At 42.4% G+C, this 27,294-nt stretch overlaps 1 protein-coding gene across 1 annotated transcript in view; it reads right to left on the bottom strand.

The window, feature by feature from the left end:
- Positions 1 to 26,525, bottom strand: part of LOC307102537 (sulfotransferase 1C4-like) — a gene marked incomplete at both ends in the record, with an annotated part of 40,368 nt that extends 13,843 nt beyond the window's left edge. Inside the window, 4 exons of the mRNA XM_079776135.1 lie at positions 1,685 to 1,811; positions 6,216 to 6,313; positions 23,072 to 23,194; positions 26,348 to 26,525. Coding sequence (XP_079632261.1) covers positions 1,685 to 1,811; positions 6,216 to 6,313; positions 23,072 to 23,194; positions 26,348 to 26,525 — 526 coding nt within the window. The remainder of the gene's footprint in view (positions 1 to 1,684; positions 1,812 to 6,215; positions 6,314 to 23,071; positions 23,195 to 26,347) is intronic.
- Positions 26,526 to 27,294: the final 769 nt, after the last annotated feature.

The following is a 27,294-nucleotide window of genomic DNA, read 5'->3' as shown; positions in this document are numbered from 1 at the left end:
AATTCATAGGTCACGCTCAACCTATGAACCACACAGGCTGGGCATGGAAAATAATATTTCACCAAATTTATTCATAATTATTTTAGAGGTATAGGATTCAATTATAGGAGAACTGTAGAGGGCAATTATTTCTTCATAGATCAATATAAATTATTAGCAAAAGGATTTCAGACATAAACTTTGAGCTTAAATAACCAAGTAATGTAGTGCAAATGCTTAGATTTTAATCATGTGAAGCTGCCAATTCAACTGCAGAGTACAAAACAACTTGCTCTTATATTTATACCTCCCAAAAGGTATAAACTTGAAAAGGTTTGCTTAAATTACATTTTTTAATGTTTGAAAAATCTTGTTCCTATGAAGTATTCAGATATACACAAGAGTAGAGGCGATAGTATAATGACTGTCCATGACCCATTACCCAGTTTCAATAATTTAATCACTTAAAATATATATATATATATATATATATATATATATATATATATATATATATATATAATTGATTTCAGAGAGGAAGGGAGAGGGAGAGATAGAAACATCAATGATGAGAGAGAATCATTGATTGGCTGCCTCCTGCACACCCACTACTGAGGATCGAGCCTGCAACCTGGGCATGTGCCCTTGACTAGAATCAAACCTGGGACCCTTCAGTCCGCAGGCTTCCTGCTCTATCCACTGAGCCAAACCGGCTAGGGCAATTTAATCACTTTTTAATGGTCTTCAGGAGAAGGACTGATATATTTTTTTTAAATATATTTTATTGATTTTTTACAGAGAGGATGGGAGAGGGATAGAGAGTTAGAAACATCGATGAAAGAGAAACATCGATCAGCTGCCTCTTGCACACACCCTACTGGGGATGTGCCTGCAACCAAGGTACTTGCCCTTGACCGGAATCGAACCTGGGACTCTTCAGTCCATAGGCTGACGCTCTATCCACGGAGCCAAACTGGTTAGGGCAGGACTGATGTATTAAATGGTCTAATAGTATTTGAGATTTAGAAAAAATCAAGAATCTTGTGGTAACTTAGTTTTGACACTGGAAGCATGATTGCAAGGCCATACATTTCTGCACATGTAGTTTGTTACTTCGAAGCACCATGGGCCACCATGTTACCAACTCATGATGGTCATGGTTAGAAAACTTGATCATACACAAAACCTTTCTCTCCAGTTGAACATGTAGGTAATTGGGAAGACTTTAACATGGCAGCCAAATACACAGGATTTGAGCTTAACTAGGCTTGCCTATGTTCAAATTCTATTCCCTACTCTTGCTAACAGGGTAATCATCAGTTCTGTAAACTCAGTCTCAATTTCACCACCTGTGAATTATGGATATTATTACTGTAAAGATTAAACAAGCAAATGCATGTAAACCATTTAGTATAGGTTTAGAGTTGGAACCAACTTTTATTATAGCTGCTTTCCCTACAGTACAGTTTTGGCTTTATTAAGTGGACATATTGTCCTTGGACACAGATACACTGACCACCAGTGACAAGTAACCAGAGCTATGCCACATCTCTCAGGAATGTTGCCTCTTATCTTCCACCCCCTGTAATCAGTGTTTCTTCTGTGAGTGAATTTTATGGAGAGAATTTTATAGAAAGAAGAATTTTATGAGGAAACTTTATCCTCTGCAGACATGGGTAAGACTGGTTCCTTCCATTTGGCTTACCTTTGCCTGACAGGAATGTTTCAAAGTACTGATCCCAGCTTCCTGGGTCTGGGAGTCCTTTGTTCATCTTTTGAAAATAGTAGTAGGACACCATGTTGTCCTTGACATTCCTTGCCACATAAATTATCTAAAGTGGTCAGAAGAAATGGAAGAAACAAAATGTACATGAAAAAAGATTTAGAAATTGAGCATTTAACGTGCATAACACCTGTCTGTGTTCACAGACCAAGTTCTAAAGGCCACAAATACATTTTTGTTCTCTTCCACTCATCTTCCCATCAGCCAGTATGAACTTGTAAATATGAAAATCTGATCAAGTGGCTCCCTTGTGTAAAACTTCAATATCTGTTCATTGCTCTTAGAATTAAGTAAAAATTCTCAACCTGATGTATAGGCCCTGTGTGATCTGTCTCTAAGCCAGCTTCTAACTTCCTTTTGGTCACTCCTTCCGCAGTAGCACTGCTTTTCAGTTCTCTAATCTTGTGGCCATTGTTTCCAGTGTGTCTTATTCTGCCATTCCTCTCTTAAACCGGGAGGTCTTACACCGATGGACATCAAGAGGACTGTGCCTCTCCTTTAAGTAGCAAGCAAAATGTGGTATAGGTGTGTACTTTGACAGAAGTGAAGACATGACTTATTTCAGATTCTCAGTAGGGTCTGTGATCACTGAAACTTAAAAACCTTTAATTTAAATGTTGGGGGGTTTTTAGAGCTCTGTTTGAGGCCTATGTTTATTCTCATTTTGTTCACCTTTTTTGCCACCTTCTTCTGTTGTTCTAAATTTCATATATTTATGACAGATTTGTTCCCAACACATACCACTCTCCTAAGCTACATGCTTTTATATCTATACCTGAATGCCTTTCAGGCATTTCAGACTTAATGGGCTCAAAATTAAATTCATAGTCATATAAACTTACTCTTCCTCCTTCATTCACTTTTTTCTTTAATGGTACCACTACCAAACAATTAAAATCACAAAATCATACTAGATGCTTCTTTTTTAAACTCTTCCAAGCCAATCCTTGACCAAGTACATAGATTCTGTCTTTTCTTTACATTTGCAGTTCATCTCCTTACTGCCCATATTTAATTTTTAAAATTAAATTTATTGGGGTAACATTGGTTAATAACGTTATATAAGTTTCAGGTATACAGTTCTATAATACGTCATCTGTATACTCCATTGTGTGCTCATCACCCAAAGTCTAGTCTCTGTCATCATGTATTTGACTCCCTTTAACCTCTTCATCCTAATTCAAGTCTTCCTAATTCCTTTTCTGGACTATTGCCACCATCTCCTCATTGACATTCATTCAGTCTTACCCCAGTTTCTTTTTCTTTCTTTCTTTCTTTCTTCTTTCTTCCTTCCTTCCTTTCTTTCTTTCTTTCTTTCTTTCTTTCTTTCTTTCTTTCTTTCTTTCTTTCTTTCTTTCTTTCTTTCTTTCTTCCTTCCTTCCTTCCTTCCTTCCTTCCTTCCTTCCTTCCTTCCTTCCTTCCTTCCTTCCTTCCTTCCTTTTTTCCTTCCTTCCTTCCTTCTCCTCACTAGAGGATATTTTCCCATTAATTTTTAGAGAGAGTGAAAGGAAGAGGGCGAGACAGAAAGAAATATCGATTTGAGAGAAACACATTGATTGGATGCCTCCTGCATGCACCCCAACCAAAGCCAGGGCCGGGGAGGAGCCTGCAACTAGGTACATGCCCTTGATCGGAATTGAACCTAGGACCCTTTGGTCTACAGTCCAATGTTCTATCCACTGAGCCAAACTGGCTAGGGCACCCAGTTCTTTTTGCCCCTCCACATTAGCATGTCCCCATGGCATCTTTCTAAAATGTAAATGGGCTCATTCACTTTCTTGTTCAAATTCTTCTATGTGACCCAAGTAGCCTATACGGTCCAAACATTTAGTATGGCAACAAGGTCCTTCACTTATGATTCCAACCTTTCAGGCTTCATTTCTGGCCTTAAATGTACCTTTTAAGTACAAGAGTCATGGCTCCTACCCATCTGGTAAATTGGAATGCTCTCTCATCTCTCATCACTTGGCAATTTCCTATTTACTTCTCATGATCCTCTCCTCTGTCACCCTTGCCAACCCTCCTTGTCAAGGAATGAAGTACTCTCACCTTTCTGTCCTCAGAACACCTTACCTAGTTCTTATGGTGTTTTACTGTTATCCTCAACTCAGCTCTGGTTCTTTCTACACTACCAATATATTGACATTGGTCTTTAGTCATTTCCCCCCCTGGACCCAGATCTACAGAAAAAGATATGCAAGATAGAGTGATTAAGGCTCTGGATACACCCAGGGATGGTATAAGGTGTGGCTCTTGACAAGACTGTTAAAAGGCACAGAACTATTGCATGGAGAGGGAAGGCCAATGACTCCTTTGGCTAATTGCCAAGAGCACATCAGCAGATTCTCTGTAGGTAAGTACTTCTTTAGACTACAAGTCAGCAAATGGTTTCTTGGGGCTCTGAACAAGTTATAATGAGATCTTTAGGGAGCAACTCATGATATATGACAAATTGCCAGTTATAAAAACAGTCATGGGCTTTTTCCCCCTCTGGTAAGTGCATTGTCCACTGTTATAGAGAAGACAGGCAAGATGGGTGTGGGCTGCAGCTCTGGGAATGGAGGTGAGGGGGCACAGGACTTCCCCCATCAGAAGAAGTGGTTGTGGGATCCAAATAACAGGATGAGCAGTGGGAAGAAAGCAAAATAAACATCTCAAAGGTCTTTCTCTAATATCCTTCGCCACAAAAATCATACTGATCTCGATTACAGTGTATTTCCTGTGAGTCAGTCTTCTCATCCCCAGGCATGGCTGAGGCCCAGGTCTCCCCTGAGCAACTAGGACAGAAGACCTGCTGTTCTGTGCTCTTCCCACTTCAGTTCACCCCAATCCATTCAGCGCCTCAGCCAAAATTCTTCAACTCATCCCAGACTCCTTTCAGACTCTCACACCCATAGCCTGTCTGACAGCAACTTCTTTCAGCTCTACTTTCAAAATATATGGAGAGTCCATCCATTCCTCCCCTTGTCCCACTGCTGTCTGCTCTGTCACAGCTGCTAGCTGAATCTCTGAGAAACCTAAAATAGATCATGTCCTTAGCCTGCTTTTTTAAAAAAAGTAATCCTATCTAATAAAGAGGAAATATTAAAATTGACCGTCACACCATCACAAAGGTGGCAGCACCTATAGCCACAGATGGCAACGACCAGTCCCCTCAACCCCGCCAGAGTCCCACGGTCCTTTCAGCCCAGCTGGGGGGGCGGCAGGCGCACGGTGCGGCTGGCCCTGCCCTAAGCCCCCCAGCCACCCAGGGCTGGCCTGAGGCACAGGCAAGCCTCAGATGGTGGCTGCCCAGCCAATGTTCAAGGCGCAGGCAAACCTCGGATGGTGGCTGCCCAGCAGCCCAGGGCTGTCTGAGGCTCAGGTAACTAGGGCTGGCTGAGGCTTGCACTGCCAGCAGTGGCAGCAGCAGAGGTGTGATGGGGCATCGCCTTTCCCTGATTGCAAGGTCGCCTCCTGCCCCCGAGGGCTCCCAGACTGTAAGAGGGGGCAGGCCAGGCTGAGGGACCCCCCGCCCCTCCAGTGCATGAATTTTCATGCTCCGGGCCTCTAGTGGGGATATAAAGTATAGCATAGGGATTATAATCAATAATATTGTAACAATTATGTGGTGTTAGATGGGTACTAGACTTATCTGAGTGATGACTTTGTAAGTTACATAAATTCTAATTACTATGTTACACACCTGAAACTAATATAATATTGTATGTAAACTGTAATTGAAAAATAATAAGATGTATATGAAAATCAATTTGTACCTATATAGACTTCAATATATAAAATAATTTTTATGTTTACAAAAATTTGATAAAATTATTTGGTTTTATATCAGGTCTCAGAATGTTTAGAAGTTGTAGGCACCCTTAGATGCTTGAAAGAGGCAATTTAGCTACAAGTGAAATAAAGTGAGAAGATAGTGGATCTCTTGGTTTGTAAGATTCCACCAATGAAATCTGATAGCTTAAATAAATGCTCATTACCTCAAGGCTAGGAGCAGGCCAACAGAGTATAAGTTTAAGAAGAACGTTGTGGTTGTAGGAGGCATAGAGTAGGCAGCATAGAGTAGTGAAAAGATCATGGGTTGTTAGGTCAGGAAGACCTGTATTTGCAGCCCATCACTTCTATCTTCCAGGTGATTATCATTGGACAAGTTGTGTGACATCTATGAGCTGTGTGTGGTCATCTTTACTCCCCTTTATGGCATTATTGAGGGGCTGAGGATGCTCAGAAAGAAAGCTAATAGATGTTGGTCCTCTCCCTCTTCTCCATGTAGGTGTAAACTAAGCCCATCCTTATCTATGAGAGATGAAGAACATGGAAGATAATTGCAGGTCTCATGATTGATTTCTTGGTGCTCCTGGTAGATACAACATGGGGATGACTGGACCATTGTTCTAACACAATATTCTTACGAGGAATATTTATCTCTGACTATTTTCTGCTTCAAACTTACCTTACAGTTTTTCTCCCAGAAGGATGGAGGTAGTAGTTGCACAGGAAGATGAGTTTTCAGTGTCCTCGGGGAAGGCATTGCATTAGCCTGGTCAATTCCTGAAAAATTATACTGGCTTATTATTTACTTTTTAAAAAATTGTTATTTCTTATGCAATTGATTGTATCATTTTTTTCAATTGTGACTTTTGGGTTTGATGTCATGTTTAGCCTCTCGCCACTCTTAGATGATAAGAGCATTCTTCCCTGTTTTCTTTTAGTACTTAGTACATTGTGTTTCATTTTGTATGTTAAAATCTTTGATACATTGGCCTTCACTTGGTGTCCTATTTATTATGAGAGGCCTGGTGCATGAATTCATGCACGGCGGTTGGAGGTGGAGGGAGGAGAGACCAAGGGAGGTTGGCCGTTGGCCCCAAGTAGGGAGCCAGCCATTGGCCTCCAGGGGAAGGGGGCCACATCCACTGCCACCCACCCCCGGTTCCCTGTCTGAGCCCAGGCCCAAAGGCCCCGGCAGGGTCTGGAGAGGAGGTGACAGTCACCGGGCCGGGTGCAGAAGGAATGAATGTTGGACGCTGACACCACTGCCCTGAGCACTGCACAGTTTCCTGCCTCCCCCACACTACCACTGTGGTGGGTGGGTGGCCCCCAGGGATGGGAGAGGACAGGAGCAAGACAAACCCTAATGTCAAGGGCTGACTTTCAATAGATTGCAAGGAGGAAGCTGCTCTGCTATGTATGCAATCCTGACCCAGAAGCATGTCTGTATGAATGGTTTAGCACTGGGGGCCAATGAGGGCCAGCTGGCCTGGGGGAGGGGCCACGGGAGGTTGGCTGTGGGAGCACACTGACCACCAGGGAGCAGCCCCTACATTGAGCATCTGGCCCCTGGTGATCAGTGCACATCATAGCAACTGGTCGTTCCGGTCGTTCGGTCATAACGGTTGCTTAGGCTTTTATATATATAGATTGAGTCCCCCTATCTGTTTCTCATCTCATTAACCTTCACTAACCACAGCAGTATTGCTCAGCATTAGGGGTTGTTGACAGAGATACAAATGAGGACATTGGTCATAGATCATCCAGAGCATGCCTACATTATATTTTAAAGTTACTATTCAAATAAAATAATCAAGAAATTATTGTAGAGTTGTTGAGGACTTCCAAAGATGTGTCTACAGATAGCCTCTAAGATCAAACCCAAATTACTTAGTGTGACCTAGAATACTTTTCAAAATTGGTCCCCAGGTATTTATAACCCTCACTTTTGCCACTTTTCATCAATGACCCTGGTTTGACTCATTTGAAAACATAGCACATGTTAGGCTAATTCAAAAAACAAAAAAGATAAAACAATGATCATTAATTTGTTAATTCACTTTTCAAAGATGAGTTCATAAGTCAGTTGTTTTAGATTAAATAAGAATAGATTCTGGGACAGATAAGATGGCGGCTGGCAGGACGGAGGTGAGGGAGAGGAAGTGAGTGAATGAGGGCCGGCAAATGCACCACCACAGTTGCACATTTCCAAAGGGTAGGCACCCTGAGCCCATCTATTCACAGGGCGCTCGTGGGGGCCACTGTGAGCTCTCGCTGGGTGTGATCTTGGACAAACAGGAACGCACTCCCCCCGGCAGTAGAAATTCTGAGTTCACTCATTCTGGATATCTGCCCACAGATGCCTCAATTACACAGCTTTAGTGCCGGGGCCCTTCAGAGTGCTTCAGTGCCCCTCGCTGGCAAATGCACCACGGGTGCCCCTGTGAGCCGCCACTGGAAGCACATGCCTGTCCACCACAGGTTCAGCAGCAAAATCTGAGTCTGCCCACCCCACAACTACAGAACTCTGGACACCACAGTCACGCCTTTCCATAGTTCAGACCCCCTGAACCCCATCATCCCAACAGACAGTTCCTGGGTGCCACTATGAGTCCCCACTGGACACATGTGATTTCAATCAAGGGCACAAGACAGCAAAAATTGGGACACCCCTCTTCATGGCTGCTGACTTCTGGGCACCACAGTTACTCCTTTCCAGCTCGCAGGATTACTTCAAGAGAACCCAAATAGCTCAAGTAGGGAGCTTCACTAGATTACCAAGCCCAGGAGACCTGAGAGATAACACCAGTAGCACCATCCCCAAAAGAACCTGGGTAGCAAAGCAATCAGGTCTACAATTAAAACATTACAGCAAAACATGGGAAGACAAAAAAGCAATCCCCAAAAGAAAGAAAAAGAGGAATCACCAGAAAGGGAGTTAAATGAAATTGAGGCTAGCAGCATATCAGAGACAGAATTCAGAGTAATGGTTATAAGGATGTTTAAACAGCTGGATGACAAATACACAAAACTCAATGACAAATACACACAACTCAATGAGAATTATAAGAAGCTGAATGAGAATGTCACCAACATGAAAAGGAACCAAGAGGAGATGAAGAACAACATAGCTGCAATAAAGAACACAATGGAAGGCTTAAGCAGTAGACTAGAAGAGGCTGAGGACCATATCAGCGAATTAGAAGACAAGGTAGGAAAAAACACACAAATACAGCAGCAACTGGAAAGAAGACTTAAAAAGAAAGAGGAAAGCCTAAGGGAGCTTTGGGACAACACAAAACGAAACAACATTCGCATAATAGGGGTACCAGAAGGAGACAAAGAGAAGCAAGGAATAGAAAACCTGTTTGAAAAAATAATGACAGAAAACTTCCCTGATATTGGCAAGAAAAAAAAACACACACACGCAAGTCCAAGAAGCACCTAGAGTCCCAAACAAGATGAACTCCAAAAGACCAACACTAAGACACATCATAATTAAATCACCAACGACAAAGTAAGAATCTTAAAGGCTGCCAGAGAGAGACAGAAAGTTACCTACAAGGGATCTCCTATTAGAATATCAACGGATTTCTTAACAGCAACACTCCAGGCCAGAAGGAATGGAATGAAATATACAAAGTGATGCAAAGCAAGGAACTGAACCCAAGAATATTATACCCAGCAAGGCTATCATTCAAAATTGAAGGTGGAATCAGGAGCTTCACAGACAAAAAGGGCTAAGGGAGTTTATCACTACCAAGACAGCAATGGAAGAAATGCTAAAGGGACTGCTATAAAAAGAAGAAAGAGAAAGGCAAGAAGAAACACAAACATTGAGAATAAATATGACAACAAACAAGTACTTATCAATAATAATATTAAATGTAAATGGATTAAATGCACCAATCAAAAGACATAGGGTAGCTGAATGGATAAGAAAACATGACCCATATATTTGCTGTCTGCAAGAGACACACCTCAGAACAAAGGATTCACACAGACTGAGAGTGAAGGGATAGAAAAACATTTTTCAGGCAAATGGAAATGAGAAAAAAGCTGGGGTTGAGATACTTACATCTGATAAAATAGACTTCAAAGTAAAGGCCATAACAAGAGATAAGGAAGGCCACTTCATAATACTAAATGGAGCAATTCAACAAGAAGATATAACTCTGGTAAACATATATGCACCCAATACAAGAGCACCCAAATACATAAAAAAACTTCTGGAAGATATCAAGGGAGAGATCGATAGCAATACAGTCATAGTAGGGGACTTTAATACCCCACTGACACCACTGGATAAGTCATCAAAACAAAAAATCAGCAAAGAAACAGAAATCCTAAATGACTCACTAGATCAGATGGACTTAATTGACATCTTTAGAACATTTCACCCCAAAGCTACAGAATATACATTCTTCTCCAGTGCACACGGAACATTTTCAAAGATAGACCACATAATAGGACACAGCCAAAGTCTCTTCAAATTCAAGGAGATAGAAAACGTAACAAGCATCTTCTCAGACCATAATGGCATAAAATTAGAAATCAACTACAATAAAAACAATGAAAAAAAAATCAAACACTTGGAGGCTAAATAGCCTGCTATTAAACAAGGATTGGGTTACCAAAGAGATCAAAGAAGAAATTAAAAGCATCCTGGAAGCAAATGACAATGAAAACCCCACTATCCAAAAATCTATGGGACACAATAAAAACAGTCCTGAGAGGGAAGTTCATAGCTCTACAGGCCTACCTCAAAAAACAAGAAAAAATGGTAATAAATTATCTAACCTTGCAACTTAAAGAACTAGAAAGAGAGCAACAAGAAAAGCCTACAGTAGCCAGAAGGAAGGAGATAATAAAGATCAGAGCAGAAATAAGTGACATAAAGACCAAAACAAAAAAAAAAAAAAAAAAATACATAAGATCAATGAAACCAAGAGCTGGTTCTTTGAAAGGTTAAACAAGATGGATGACCCTCTAGCCAGACTCACCAAGAAACAAAGAGAGAGAGCCCAAATAAACAAAATTAGAAATGAAAGAGGTGATGTAACAACTGACCCCACAGATATACAAAGGATTATAAAAAAAATATTATGAAGAACTCTACTCCAACAAACTGGACAACCTCGATGAAATGGACACATTCCTAAAAAAATACAAGCTTCCAAAACTCAACCAGGAAGATTCAAAAAACCTGAATAGGCTGATAACTACTGATGAAACTGAAACAGTAATCAAAAAGCTTCCAGCAAACAAAAGCCCTGGACTAGATGGCTTCACAGGGGAGTTTTACCAAACATTCAAAGAAGAACTAAAACTAATCCTTCTCAGACTATTCCAAAAAATTCAAGAGGAAGGCACACTTCCAAACACTTTCTATGAATCCAGCATTACCCTAATCCCAAAACCAAATAAAGACACCCCAAAGAAAGAGAATTACAAACCAATATCCCTCATGAACATAGACGCTAAAATCCTCAACAAAATTCTAGCAAACTGGATCCAGCATTACATTAGAAAGATCATACACCATGACCAAGTGGGATTTATTTCAGGAATGCAAGGCTGATACAATATCTGCAAATCAATAAATGTGATACATCACATAAACAAAGTGAGAGACAAAAATCACATAATCATATCAACTGATGCAGAAAAGGCATTTGACAAAATCCAACACCCTTTTCTGATAAAAATGCTCAGCAAAGTGGGAATAGAGGGATCATACCTCAACATAATAAAAGCCTTATATGACAACCTACAGCCAACATCATACTCAATGGGCAAAAACTAAAACCATTTCCACTAAGAACAGGAACAAGACAGGGATGCCTGCTTTCACCACTCCTGTTCAACATAGTACTGGAAGTGTTAGCCACATGAGTCAGACAAGAGGAAGAAATAAAGGGCATCCAAATTGGAAAAGAAGAAGTAAAACTGTCATTATTCACAGATGACATGATACTGTACATAGAAAACCCTAGACTCCATCAAAAAATTATTACACTTAATAAATGAATTTGGCAATGTAGCAGAATACAAAATTAACGCCAAGAAATCTATGGCATTTCTATACACTAACAGTGAACTTACAGAAAGAGAGACTAAGAAAACAATCCCATTTATCATCACACCAAAAAAATTAAGATACCTAGGAATAAACTTAACTAAGGAGGTAAAAAACCTCTACTCAGAAAACTACAGGACATTGAAAAAAGAGAGAGAGGAAGACATAAATAGATGGAAGAGCATACCGTGTTCATGGATTGATAGAATCAACATCATTAAAATGTCCATATTGGAGATACCAAGATGGCTGCATAAGGTATACACCTGTACGTGCTACCTCTCACAACTACACCAAAACTACAACTAAAAGACAAAACAACTATCACCCAGAACCACGGGAAAGCTGGCTGAGTAGAAGTTCTACAACTAGAAGGAAAGAAAAAAGTGCATTGAGACCGGGTAGGATGTGCAGAGGAGCGGAAAAGCAGAGGTATGGAAGCGTGCGAATTGGGCTAGCAACTGGGTGCACTGTTTTTTTCAATCGGGAAGGGGATACAAGCTCTGGACTGCTCAGGACTCCCAGTTTCCTGCGAAACTCTGGGGACCCAGACTCATACGTGGAGAAGTTGGACTGTCTGACATCAGGCAAGAAAGTGAGGGTGGCTTTCTTGCAGTGGTGTTCGCAGGAATCATTGTTTACTTACTGTGCTGGGGCACGGGGCACGGAGATGCGGAGACACAGACATGGCTGACTGGCAGCCATCGCTGTTCGCTATACCCTGGTGATTCCCTGAGACCCCGCCCCACCCAATTTACAAACCCACCCAAACTGTGCACAGCAGCTTTTGCATATGACTGGCCTGCCCTTTCACAGCTTAATCTAACAAACTGCAGCTGGGTCAGACAGCTCCAAAACTTCCAAACCCCAAGTAAAGAGGAGAAATCTGCAGATCTCCCTGTAGCTCCTGCTGGGTGGCCTCAGGCAGTAGCTGACTTGCACTTCCTTGGAGACCCAGGAGCCAGTGTACCTAGTGGTCAGTGTGAGACAATACCAGATTTCAACTCCTCACATCCATTAGTGACACACTCAAGAGGCAGACTCAGTGAGCACCAAAGCCCCACTGAAGCAAGTCCGGCCCCATAAGGGTGTCTCCAGCACAGCAGTTCTTCCATTATAGATACAGCAGGTTCTCACAGCCAATTGGCCTGGAGGTCAATTCCTCCCAGTGACACTAACAGCAATCAAGGCTTAACTACAACAAGACTGTGCACCCAGCCCACAAAGGGGTGCACCAAGAGTGTCCACCTCAGGTGATTGGGGACGCTGAGCCACTGGGCCCTATAGGTGACCTACCACACAAAGCCACTCCATCAATACAGGGAAGCAGCCAAAATGCGGAGACAAAGAAACATGTCACAAATGAAAGAATTGGAGGAAAGCAAACTACTGGATATAGATAGAGTTCAAAACCACAGTTATAAGGTTACTTAAGAATCTTCTAGAAACCTTTGAGAAACTTAATGAGTCCATCAAGGATCTTAGTGAGAATGCCAAAAAAATGGAAAAGGACCAGTCAGAAATTAAGCATACAATGTCTGAAATAAAGAATAATATACAGAAATTCAACAGTAGACTAGAGGATGCCAAGAATCAAACCAAAGATTTGAAATATGAGGAAGCAAAAAACACCCAACCAGAAAAACAAAAAGAAAAAGAATCCAAAAATATGAAGATAGTGTAAGGAGCCTCTGGGACAACTTCAAGCATACCAACATCTGAATTATGGGGGTGCCAGAAGAAGAGAGTGAGCAAGATATTGAAAACCTATTTGAAGAAATAATGACAAAAAACTTCCCCTACCTGGTGAAAGAAATAGACTTACAAGTCCAGGAAGCGCACAGAACCCCAAACAAGAGGAATCCAAAGAGGACCACACCAAGACACATCATAATTCAAATGCCAAGGGCAAAAAACAAAGAGAGAATCTTAAAAGCAGCAAGAGAAAAACAGTTAGTTTCCTACAAGGGAGCACCCATATGACTGTCAGCTGATTTCTCAACAGAAACTATGCAGGCCAGAAGGGAGTGGCAAGAAATATTCAAAGTGATGAATAGCAAGAACCTACAACCAAGATTACTCTACCCAGCAAAGCTATCATTTAGAATTGAAAGTCAGATAAAGAGCTTCACAGACAAGAAAAAGCTAAAGGAGTTCATCACCACCAAACCAGTATTATATGAAATGCTGAACGATATTCTTTAAGAAGAGGAAGAAGAAGAAAAAGGTAAAGATAAAAATTATGAACAACAAATACATATCTATCAACAAGTGAATCTAAAAATCAAGTGAATAAAAAATCTGATGAACAGAATAAACTGGTCAATATAATAGAATCAGGGGCATAGAAAGGGAGTGGACTGACAATTCCCAAGGGGAAGTGGTGTGAAGGGTGAGGGAAGAGATTGGACAAAAATCTTACACCTATGGATGAGGACAGTGGCAGGGGGTAAGGGCATGGGGCAGGGCGGGGGGTAATTGGGTGGAGGGGAACTATGGTGAGAAAAAAGAGGAACATTTGTAATAATCTGAAGAATAAAGATTTCCTAAAAATAAAAAAAAATGTCCATAACTACCCAAAGCAATCTCTAGATTCAATGTACTCCCCATTAAAATACCAACGGCATATTTCACAGACCTAGAACGAACTCTCCAAAAATTCATCTGGAATAAAAAAAGACCCCGAATAGCTGCAGCAATCCTGAGAAAGAAGAGCAACTTAGGAGGGATGTCAATACCAGATATCAAGCTGTATTACAAAGCCACTGTTCTCAAAACAGCCTGGTACTGGCACAAGAACAGACATATAGATCCATGGAATAGAATAGAGAACCCAGAAATTGACCCAAAACACTATCCTCAATTAATATTTAACAAAGGAGGCAAGAACATACAATGGAGTCAAGACAGTCTCTTCAATAAATGGTGTTGGGAAAGTTAGACAGATACATGCAAAAAAATGAAAGTAGACCACCAACTTACACCATACACAAAAATAAACTCAAAATGGATAAAGGACTTAAATGTAAGATGGGAAACCATAAAAATACTAGAGGAATACACAGGCAGCAAAATCTCAGACATGTGCCAAAGCAATATCTTCACCTATACAGCTCCTAGGGCAATAGAAACTAAAGAGAAAATAAACAAATGGGACTACATCAAAATAAAAACTTCTGCACAGCAAAAGAAACCATCAACAAACAACAAGAAAGCCCACTGCTTGGGAGAACATATTTGCCAATGTTATCACTGATAAGGGTGTAATCTCCAACATTTACAGGGAACTCATACAACTTAACAAAAGGAAGATAAACAACCCAATCAAAAAATGGGCAACGGACCTAAATAGATACTTTTTGAAAGAAGACAGAAGGAAGGCCAAGAGACATATGAAAACATGCTCAACATCACTAATCATCCGAGAGATGCAAATCAAAACAACAATGCGGTACCATCTCACACCTGTCAGAATGGCTATCAAACAAATCAACAAACGACAAGTGTTGGCGAGGATGCAGAGAAAAAGGAACCCTCGTGCACTGCTGGTGGGAATGCAGACTGGTGCAGCCACTGTGCAGAACAGTATGGAGTTTCCTCAAAAAGCTAAAAATGGAACTCCCATTTGACCCAGTGATCCCACTTCTAGGAATATATCCCAAGAAACTAGAAACACCAATCAGAAAGGATATATGCACCCCTATATTCATAGCAGCACAATTCACCATAGCTAAGATTTGGAAACAGCCTCAATGCCCATCTGCAGATGAGTGGATTAGAAAACTATGGTACATCTACACAATGGAATACTTCGCTGCTATAAAAAGAAGGAATTCTTACCATTTGCAGCAGCATGGATGGAACTGGAGATCATTATGCTAAGTGAAATAAGCCAGTCAGTGAAAGAAAAATAACACATGATCTCAATCATTTATGGAAAATAAAGAACATTATAACCTGATGAACAAAATGATAAATACAAAGGCAGAGAAGCATCGAACAGACTGTCAAATTACAGCGGGAAGGCCCTAGTCGGTTTGGCTCAGTGGATAGAGCATTGGCCTGCAGACTCAGGGGTCCCGGGTTTGATTCCAGTCAAGGGCATGTACCTTGGTTGTGGACACATACCCAGTAGGGAGTGTGCAGGAGGCAGCTGATAGATGTTTCTCTCTCATCGATGTGTCTGACTCTCTAGCCTTCTCCCTTCCTCTCTGCAAAAAATCAATAAAATATATTAAAAAATTATAGCGGGAAGGCTGCAGGGTGTGGGGGGAAGGGGGAGGTAAGAGATCAACCGAAGGACTTGTATATTTGCATATAAGCATAACTAATGGACACAAGACACTTGGTGGTGAGGGCATGTATGGGAGTGGGAAGGGGGAAATGGGGAGATATGGACACCTGTAATACCTTAATCAATGAAAAAAATTGAGAAAAAAAAAAGAATAGATTCTGGTAGAAACAATATTATTAAAGACTAGAGGTCCAGTGCATGGATTTGTGCACTGGTGGGGTCCCTCATCCTGGCCTGCACCCTCTCACAATCTGTGACCCCTCAGGAGATACTGGAAGTCTGACATCCCCCGAGGGATGTAGCAGTGCACAAAGTGGCAGGCAATGCCTGCTGCCGCCGCTCAGTAGCACTGCCAGAGGCAGGAGAGGCTCATGCCACTGCAGTTGTGCTCGCCAGCCATGAGCCCAGCTTCTGACTGAGTGGCACTCCCGCTGGGGGAGCACACTGACCACCAGGATTAAGCACCTGCCCCCTGGTGGTCAGTGCACATCATAGCTACTGGTCGACCGGTAGCTCCAGCATTAAGCATCTGCCCCCTGGTGGTCAGTGCACATCATAGCTACTGGTCGACCGGTCGCTTAGGCTTTTATATATATGTATAGACTAGAGGCCCAGTGCACAAAAATTCGTGCACTGGGGCGGGGGGGCTCCCTCAGCCCGGCCTGTGCCCTCACGCAGTCCGGGACCCCAGGGAGCAGACCTAAGCTGCAATCCGACTTCCTTAGCACTGCAGAGGAGGTGGCTGCAGAGGAGGTGGGAGAGGTTCCCGCCATTGCCACTGCACTCGCAGCTGTCAGCCCAGCTTGTGACTGAGTGGAGCTCCCCCTGTGGGAGCGCACTGACCACCAGGGGGCAGCTCCTGCATTGAGCGTCTGCCCCCTGGTGGTCAGTGCGCATCATAGCAACCAGTTGTTCCTGGTTGTTCTGCTGTTGGGGTCAATTTGCATATTGCCCTTTTATTATACTATATAGGATGACCAAGTTTCATCAGAGTCTATTTAACTCCATCCTATATCTCAGATACATAAATTTGGAGTAGTCCATACAGGAGATTACATATATGTTAATAACATGACTTTAGAAATGGAATTCTTGAATTCAAATCTTGGCTTAGTTACCTATTAGTTATGAACCTTGAGCAAATCATGACCTCTGTGTTTCAATTTCTTCATATTTTACATTAGTATAAAATAGCAACTATCTCACAGTGTGTTGTGAAGACTAAAACACTACATGGAAAGTGTTTAGAATAATGCCTGGCATGTGGTAAGTGCTATAAAAATCTTAGCTGTGGCTATACCATTTATTATTTTTCCATTAAAAGTGCATTGTGGGAGAATAACCAAGATAGCGGCATAGGTAAATGCCTGTACTTGCTGCCTTCCATAACCACATCAAAATTACAACTAAAACACACAACAACTATAAACCAGAACCATGGGAAAGTAGGCTGAGTGGAAGTACTGCAACTAGAGAGGTAAAGAAGAAAGCACACTGAGACTGGTAGGAGGTGTGGAGGCGCGGGAACAAGCAGGTCCGGAACCCGGGTGTGCCACTTTTTTAAACGGGAAGGAGATTGCCTCTGTGGAGGCTGCTAGGAGGAGCGAGGGTCCCAGCTCCACACCAGACCCCCAGCCCAGGGTTCCAGAGCTGGGGAAAGAAGTCCCTAGGGGCAGTAAGAACTACGGACTGTAAAAACCAGTGCGGATTGGGGCTGAGTGACACACAGGCTGCTGGAGACCCAGCTGCTCCTCTTAAAAGGCCGGCACCGAGAACTGAACTTACAAGCTCCTCCTTTCTCTGACTTCCAGTGCCAGGCAAGGCTCTGGGGGACCCAGACACATAAAGGGAGAAACTGGACTGTCTGGCATTGGGGCAGGAACATGGGGGCGGCTTTCTTCCAGATGAAGAAGCTCACAGAGGTCATTGTTTCCTGTGCTGGGACCTCCCGATGCAGGGCTAACTGGCAGCCATTTCTGTTTGCTCCACTCTGGTGATTCCCTGAGACCCCACCCCACCCAATTTACAACCCACCCAAGTTGTGTGCAGAAGCTTTTGCATATGAATGGCCTGTCCTTTCTCAGTCTAAAACCTGTCAAACAAGCTGCAGCTGAATCAGGTAGTCCCAAAGCTATCAATAAAAGGCTGAAGGCCGGCACCAGCACCAGCCTGCCTTGCTTCACAGCTGGGCCTCACCTGAGCACTTCCAAACTCAATACAAAGAGGAGGAATCTGCAGATATCTCTGTAGCTCCTGCTGGATGGCCCCATGCAGTGGCATACGTTGCACCTCCCTAGAGACTCAAGAGACAGTGTGCCCAGTGGTCATGTGAGACCATACCAGATTACAATTCTTCACATCCATAAGTGACACACTCAAGGGGCAGACTCAGTGAGCACCAAAGCCCTACTGAAGCAAGTCCTGCTCCATAAAGGTGTCTCCTGCACAGCAGCTCTCCCATTGTAGTAGCAGCTGGTCCTCACAGCCAATTGGCCTATAGGTCAATTCTTCCCAGTGACACCAACAGCAATCAAGGCACAATGACAACAAAACTGTGCACACAGCCCACAAAGGGGTGCACCAAGAGTGTCTACCTCAGGTGATTGGGGAGGCTGAGCCACTAGGCCCTATAGGGAACTTACTACACAAGGCTACTCTATCAACTCAAGGAGACTTAGCAGCTACCCAATATATAGAAACAAACACAGGGAAGCAGCCAAAATGCAAAGACAAAGAAATGTGTCACAAATGAAAGAAATGAAAGAAAGCAAACTACCAGATATAGAGTTCAAAACCACGGTTATAAGGTTACTCAAGAATCTTCTAGAAACCTCCAAGGAATGTAGTGAGACCTTCAAGGATCTTAGTGAGAATGCCAAAAAAAAAAAAAAAAAAAAAATTGGAAAAGGACCAGTCAGAAATTAAGCATACACTGACTGAAATAAAGAATAATATACAAAAAAAGAATAATATACAGAAATTCAACAGTAGACTAGAGGATCCTAAGAATCAAGTCAAAGATTTGAAATATGAATAAGCAAAAAATACCCAACCGGAAAAGCAAAAGGAAAAAAGAATCCAAAAATATGAGGATAGTGTAAGGAGCCTCTGGGACAACGTCAAGCGTACCAACATCCAAATTATGGGGTGCCAGAAGAAGAAGAAGAGAGAGAGCAAGATATTGAAAACCTATTTGAAGAAATAATGACAGAAAACTTCCCCTACCTGGTGAAAGAAATAGACTTACAAGTCTAGGAAGCTCAGAGAACCCCAAACAAGAGGAATCCAAAGAGGACCACACCAAGATACATCATAATTCAAATGCCAAGGGCAAAAGACAAAGAGAGAATCTTAAAAGCAGCAAGCGAAAAACAGTTAGTTTCCTACAAGGGAGTCAGCTGATTTTTCAACAGAAACTATGCAGGCCAGAAGGGAGTGGCAAGAAATATTCAAAGTGATGAATAGCAAGAACTTACAACCAAGATTATTCTACTCAGCAAAGCTATCATTTAGAATTGAAGGTCAGATAAAGAGCTTCACAGACAAGAAAAAGTTAAAGGAGTTATTAACTGCCAAACCAGTATTATATGAAATGCTGTAGGGTATTCTTTAAGAAGAGGAAGAAGAAGAAAAAAGTAAAGATAAAAAATTATCAACAACAAAGTGACAATAAATGCATATCTATCAATTGAATCTAAAAGTCAAATGAATAAAAAATCTGATGAACAGAATAAACTGGTGAATGGAATAGAATCAGGGGCATGGAAATGAAACAGACTGACGATTATCAGAGGGAAAGGGGTGTGGGAGTGCAGGAAGAGAATAGTCAAAGAACTTATATGCATGTATGCACTACCTATGGACACCGACAATAGGGTGGCAAGGCCCTGGGGTGGGGTGGTAACTGGGTGGAGGGGAGCTATGGGGGTAGAAAAGAGGGGCATGTAATAATCTCAACAATAAAGATTTAAAAAAACACACATTTTAAATTCTATAAAATAAAGAGCTAATATGCTAATTAGACCAGACGATGGTGGAAAGACCTTCTGGAAGACCTTCCAGAATGACCAGTTGGCAGGGTCACGGGGCTGAGAGGCAGCTGGGCTGAGAGGGCCACGTCCCTTGCACGAATTTCGTGCATCAGTCTTCTAGTAGAATAATAAGCACATTGCCCTAACTGGTTTGGCTCAGTGGATAGAGCGTCGGCCTGCGGACTGAAGGGTCCCAGGTTTGATTCCGGTCAAGGGCATATACCTTGGTTGTGGACACATCCCCAGTGGGGGGTGTGCAGGAGGCAGCTGATCGATATTTGTCTCTCATCAATGTTTCTAACTCTCTATCCCTCTCCCTTACTCTCTGTGAAAAATCAATAAAATATATATTTAAAAAAAAATAATAAGCACACGCCGAAACCGGTTTGGCTCAGTGGATAGAGCGTCGGCCTGCGGACTCAAGGGTCCCAGGTTCGATTCCGGTCAAGGGCATGTACCTTGGTTGCGGGCACATTCCCAGTAGGGGGTGTGCAAGAGGCAGCTGATCGATGTTTCTCTCTCATTGATGTTTCTAACTCTCTATCCCTCTCTCTTCCTCTCTGTAAAAAAAAAAAAAAAATCAATAAAATATATATTAAAAAAAAAGAATAATAAGCACATGAAAAAATGCTCAACATCATTATTTATTAAGGTAATAAAAATATAAAGTGATACCATTTCAAGTTAGGATGGCTATGGTCAAAGAGCTGGACAATAATAAATGTTGGAACCCTCATACATACAGTTAGACAGTTCCTCAAAAAGTGAAACATAGAGTTACTGTATAAACCAGCAAATCAATTCTTAGGTATATATACAAGAGAGTTGAAAACATATGTCCACCCAAAAAACTTGTAACTGAATGTTCATAGCAGCATTATCCTATACAATAAATAGGTAATATGCAAATTAACCCTCATGCCCTCACAAGATGGCTGCCTACAACCAGGATGGCAGGGGGGTTAGTGAGGGACAACCAAACGACTGAACAAGCAGGCTGCATGGGGTGACCAGACTGGCAGGGGAGCTAGTGAGGGACGACCAAATGAATGAATAGCAGGCTGCGTGGGGTGACCAGGCCAGCAGGGGGGCAGTTGGGGGTGACCAGGCTGGCAGGGGGTACAGTAAGAGGCAACCAGGCCAGCGGGGTGGGGGGGCAGTTAGGGGCAACCAGGCCAGTAGCGGGGGCAGTTGGGGGTGATTAGGTTGGCAAGGGGGGCAGTGAGGGGCGACTAGGCCGGTGGGGGGGCAGTTGGGGGCAACCAGGCTAGCAGGAGGGGCAGTTGGGGGCAACCAGGCTGGCAGAGGGGGGCAGATGGGGGTGACCAGGCCAGTAGGGAGGGCAATAAGGGGTGACCAAGCCGGCCAGAGGAGCAGTTAGGGGTAATCAGGCTGGCACGCAGAGGCAGTGAGGGGTGATCAGGTCAGCAGGGGGGGCAGTTAGGGGCAACCATGCAGGCAGGCAGGTCAGCAATTAGGAGCCAGCGGTCCAGCATTGTGAGAGGGATGTCTGACTGCCGGGATCAGGCCTAAACTGGCAGTCATACATCCCCCAAGGGGTCCTGGATTGGAGAGGGTACAGGCTGGGATGAGGGGACCCCCCCCCCCCATGCACGAATTTCATGCACCGGGCCTCTAGTTCATAATAACCAAATAGTGGAATCAATTCAAATATCCATTAGTTAATGAATAGATAAACAAAATGTGGTATATCCATACAATGGAGTGTTATTTAACCACAAAAAGGAATAAATACTGATATATGGTACAACATGATGACCTTGAAAACATGCTAACTAAAAGAGTCTAGACACAAAAGGCTATGTATTATGTGGTTCCATTTATACGAAATATCCAGGAAAGGCAAAGATATACAGACAAAAAGTAGACTAGTGGTGGCAAGGGGCTGGGGAAAGGGGAAATCCTACCTAAGAAAGACAGAATATGCAAATTGGCCGCCACTCCATGACAAAAGATGGCAGCACCCACAGCCAATAAGGAGGTAATATGCAAATTGATGCGACAAAGATGGTGTCGGCCGAGCTCGCAGGCATTCTGCCCCACCCTGGCTGCTCTGGGCCTCTGGGCAGTGCGCACGTGTGCAGGCGTGGAGCGGCCAGGGCGGAGCCGGACACCTGCTATGAGGGGGGTTGGCGGGGGGTGGAGGGAGCTACAGGAGGGTGGCAGGGCAGGAGCAAAGGTAGAAGGCGACTCTGGCTGGAGTGAAGGACCAGGACCCGGGTACCGGAGGGAAGCCAGTGCTGGCAGCCAGGGGAAGGAAGGCCTATTCTTGCACGGATCTTCATGCATCGGGCCTCTAGTAGAGAATGATTGCTAATGGATACAGGGTTTTGTTTTGTTGTTTTGTTTTGTTTTGTTTTAATGTTCTGGAATAAGATAGTGGTGATGGTTGCACAATCATGTGAATATACTAAAAACTACTAAAAAGTATAACTTTAAAAGGCTGAATTTTATGGAATGTGAATTACATCTCAAAAATAGAGTAATAAATTTTATTTTTTTAAAAGTACATTGTGGCCCTGGCTGGTTTGGCTCAGTGGATGGAGCGCCAGCCTGTGGACTGAAGGGTCCCGGGTTCGATTCCAGTCAAGGGCACGTGCTCGGGTTGTGGGCAGGGTCCCCAGTGGGGGGCGTGCAGGAGGCAGCCAATCAGTGATTCTCTCTCATCATTGATATTTCTATCTCTCTCTCCCTCTCCCTCTCTGACATCAATAAAAAAAAAATAATAATAAAAAGTACTTTGTGAATTCTTATTTTGAACACTGGTGTCCTTGGTGCCAGGGTCCTTGACCTTGGCCTTGGCACTGAGGTCCCACATGTGAAAGCAGGGGATCTGTTGGGGGTGGACTAAGTAGACATTCCTTGGCACTTGTAACTCATTGACACCTCATTTAATAGGGAGATGGTACCTCTCTACTAAGTATTAAGGCTAAATAAGTTAAGTGAAGGGACCTATCAAGATTTGCCCAAGAAAAGATAACTTTCATTCAGTATTCAGAATTGGGGACCAAAGGAAGTTTTTCATTTTTTTTAGTGTAGTAGACTTTCAGAGTCTCTACTCCCAAATTCCCAATTTTATGTAAAGTTTATGATTTTTTATCTTAGAGACTTACCAGAGTTTGTTGTTCTTACCCACTCCAAGAAAGGTTGTCGAAGATGAATGGGAGCCCGTCTGCTCTTCTCAATGTCTCCATTGTTCTGTATCAAATCTACAATTTCCTGTGTCCAAGTAGTCCCTAAAAGTAGAATGAAGAACCAAGGAACTGATTATTAATTTTCTACAATTTACAATTTAGAAACATCTTGTCTACAGCAAGAATTAATTTGTCTATCAATACTGCACTTATGTTACTTTACTATGTTGAATTGAAACCAATTATTAAGATTATCTTCTCACAAAAAAGGGAAGAAATGTGACATTCATTTTTATCTTCCAGTGATGTGTTTTTAAAAATCTAAATATGCATTGGTATTTTTAGAAAACAATCATATAAATAAGTATTATATGTAATAATAGGGGTTTATTTTTAAAATATTTCCATTCGAGAAAAATCACAGAAATTCACAACCACTCACTTTTACAATTGAACCCTTGCTGCTATTAAATAATTTTGTTTCCCCTTCTGGTTATTTTTTCTTTTTAGAAACATGAAATTGATCCAATGTGAAAAGGAAAGAAATTTAAAAAAGGGAAGTAAGAATTACAAATAATCCACAAACTGGAGGAATATAGATTGAATTAATTTCTCTTTAAAAGGAAAAGAAAGACTCAATGTAATATTAAACAACTACAAGAAAGTTGAATTGGTTTTAAATGGAAAAATAACCTTTGTTACATTTGGGGTTAATACTTATTTCTCTCTACAGACTCATCTACTAGCTCCTTAATGATTTGGGGTGGGGAGGGCGGTTCCTCCCACACCCGAGCCCCCTTGGCCTCTACAGTGTTAAGCCTCCCAGGAAGTCTCCCCCTGATTGGCTTCTGGGACATGTGGGTGACCTGGTCTTATTTCTCTGGGAGAAAGCATGGTGGTTTGGATGTGTATGAGGCTGTGGAATCTGATAACTCCAAACCTATCTCTGGTATGCATGATTTAGGTGGTTCTGATAAATTATATAAATTTTATTGAGCACCAATTATTCTCATGTGTTTTGAGAATTAGAAAATAGGCAGAACCCAGCTTACAGTCAGCACTAAATAAATATTAAATGTCTTAATTTTTTTTTTTACTGTGTTGATGTTAGTATACCTGGAGGGCCAGAGCCAGTTCATGTGAGAGCATCTTGCTCAGGTAACCTGGGTGGCGGGGGGCGGGGAGAAAGGTGCTATTCTTGTCATGGTACCCTCATGTGGGTTTCCTGAGATCCTGGTTCCCCTTTCCCTAGTACCTTGATGACAGTCCCTGGGTGCTGTCCCATGGTCCCCATCAAGACTCTACTCTGGTGCCATATCTGCTCAGCTCCTAGTTGGTTTCTACTCTGCACTAAAACCAATTTCTCCTTCTTCCCTCCTGTAATCAGAATTTGCTTCATTTTTGACAATTTTGTTGCCTCTTTGTGAATTTATTGTCCTAACTCCATGTTTGATTCTGCAGATTCAGGTTCCTGGGTCTGCTGCCTTTCCTGGATTCTGAGGGTGCCTGAGCCCCTCAAAGGAAGTGCCCTCCTCCTTTGCAGACTCTGCTTCTAGACTTGGCTTTGCTGTTGCAGACATTGTGAGCATCTCAGGAAACTCAGACTCCCTTAGTGGTTGGTCCAGAGTCTGGACTCCAGACCATCCAAGGGCTTCTGACAGACTTCCTTGCCTCATACTCCAGACTAGCCTTGCAATTAATCCTGTTTATAGGGGGTATACATCATGACTCACACTCACCACTAACTATTCCCTTTAGCTCCGGGAGAGCTAAATCGCACTAGTCCATGCTCCTACTGCCTAACTTCCACGGCAATCTGATCTTTGCCCTTTCATGGACTCTACCTGCTAGCTGGTAAATTCCCAGATATGGATGTTTACCGGAATGGAATCTCAATAAGTTATGACCTAGTCCAAGCAAGCTCTGCCTCAAGTTAAGCCCTACAGAAATATATGGAAGATTATAAAAAGTGCAGGATTTGCTGCCCAGATTTACTGCCCAGATTTTCCTTCTGAATGGAAGGGTTCATTACCCCAGCTGCTGGCAGACAGCCCCTAGCTTTTCATCCCTCTTCAGGACCAAGGTCTTGCCACTTTCCTGGGGCAGCTTGCATTCAGTGACTGGCTGACACCTGGTCCTCTCACCTCAACTACTCTGGCACCAGCTCTGAAGAGCCATCTAAACTTCAGAGCGTCCCATGGGGATGGATAAGGCTTTGCTGAGACTGAGTTAAAGCTCAACTTCTCCCTCTGCTCAATCCTGCTTCCTTCAGGAGGAAATGATCCCAAGAGCACTCCCTAGTAAACATCCTACATACTATTTCTCACTCAGAATCTGACTCCTGGGGAACCCAACCTTTGACATAGACAGAAAAGGGGCTGATTTGAGAGTAAAGTTCATGACTTAACATTACATCATGCTGAACTAGATAGCAGCAGATGGGATCCTAGAATCTTACATGACCTTATATGGAGTTAGGGTCTTATAGAAGAAATATAGTTAAAAAGATGTCATTAGGATAGGCCCTAATATAATAAGGCCGGTGTCCTTACAAAATGGGAAAATTGGGGGATAGATATGCATATCAAGAGAATACCATGTGAACATGAAACTGAGGAAAGAAGCCTGGAACAGATTTTTTCCTCATAGCCCTCAGAAGGAACCAACGGTGATAACCTGCAACCTCCAGCACTGTGAGACATTAAAGTTCTGTCGTTTAAGCCACCCAGGTACTGGGTTGTAGTTGCCCTATCAGACTAATCTCTACTTAAGTAATAATCACAATAGTTCAGAGTTTCTTTACGATTCTTTCCTTAATCTAAATTAGGACCTGCCAATATTTTCTCATTATCCCTTCCATGTTTATGTGCCTTTAGCACATATTGTAACCAAAGACCTATGCCTTTGATTTGTTTAATGCTTTAATGTCCTCCAGATTGGATTGTAAATATCAGCAGGGCAAATATAATGAACATTTTGTCTATCACTATGCCTGGTGCTAGTCTCTGGTGTTTAGAAGATCCATGAAAATTATAATTGAATGGGGAAAAATTATTAGTATGCATGTATTGACCTGCAGAATCTGATTTGGCTAGTTATATATTTTTAATAAATCAAGTACTCTATCTTTTAAAAAACACTCATAGTTTTGTAGAAAATTTTCAGTTCCTTTGCCTTTCTATCTGATTTATAGGCAAGTACACTGCTTCACTCCACCCTTGAACTTAACTGCATCCTACATGCCTATTTACATACCTGCTTTGGGATAGGAAGCAATGAGCAGGTCATCAGGCTTGGCTTCAAAATTCCAGACTTTATCCCAACTGTTGCATAGATTCTTCTCTAGAACAATCCCATCTACTTGGGAAACTTCTGCTGGGGGTATCAAGGCCCATTCTAACTCCTTTTTTCCCTCCACCTTATCCTTGGCCATCCTCTCTATCTTGTCTTGGGCTCCAGCAGAGGAAGGTGACAAGTAAACGAAAGGATGAGCACAGGGTTTATATACTCGGTGCTTTGGAATAGATCTCTAGTCATTTATGATAGGTATGTATGTTCAGGCAAAAAAGAGGCCTTATTTGCATGGCTCTCTATATCCTGAGTGGGACTCAACAAAAAATGCTAGCATTGTGCCAAAATATGCCTTCCTGTGGCCAGGCTCTGGCAGGGCTCCACCTTGATGTTGCCAGAAGGAAGAATAGTGAGAAGGCAGCTCAGCCAAGGGGCCTCCCCAGATCCGGGAGGTCACTTCCTGGTCCTGTGGGTGCCCACAAAGATAGGAAATTGAGAGGTGTCACTGAAGGAAAACCTGGGCAAGTCACCAGGAACCACCCTTCCTTTCTCTCTTCATCCAAAGTTAGCGATTCTGTGTTCTGAGCTTGTCATCCATGACATTTATAGGAATACCTTTCCAAGAATGAGAAGAACTGAGCTTCTGTAAACATGCCACCTGTTAGAGGTGCATGTGGATGTCACCAGTTTGGACAGTTCACCTTGGAATTCCATCCCAACATCCAAGTCTGAATTCAAGAGTTACTGAATTTTCAGGGCTCTGTGTGTTTTTTTAGTGTGAGGTTAGACTGTAATATTTAATGGGTATTACCAGATAGAGGTGTGTGTTTTTTTCTTAAATCAAAGCATAATTAACATACAGTAAAATGCACAAATCTTAAGTTTACATCTTAATGATTTTTTACTTATAC

The sequence above is a fragment of the Cnephaeus nilssonii genome (assembly GCF_951640355.1).
Source record: "Cnephaeus nilssonii genome assembly, chromosome: 7".
Classification (NCBI taxonomy): Eukaryota; Metazoa; Chordata; class Mammalia; order Chiroptera; family Vespertilionidae; genus Cnephaeus; species Cnephaeus nilssonii.
Note: the sequence above shows the minus strand (reverse complement) of the source record. Positions and strands in the feature narration are given on the sequence as shown.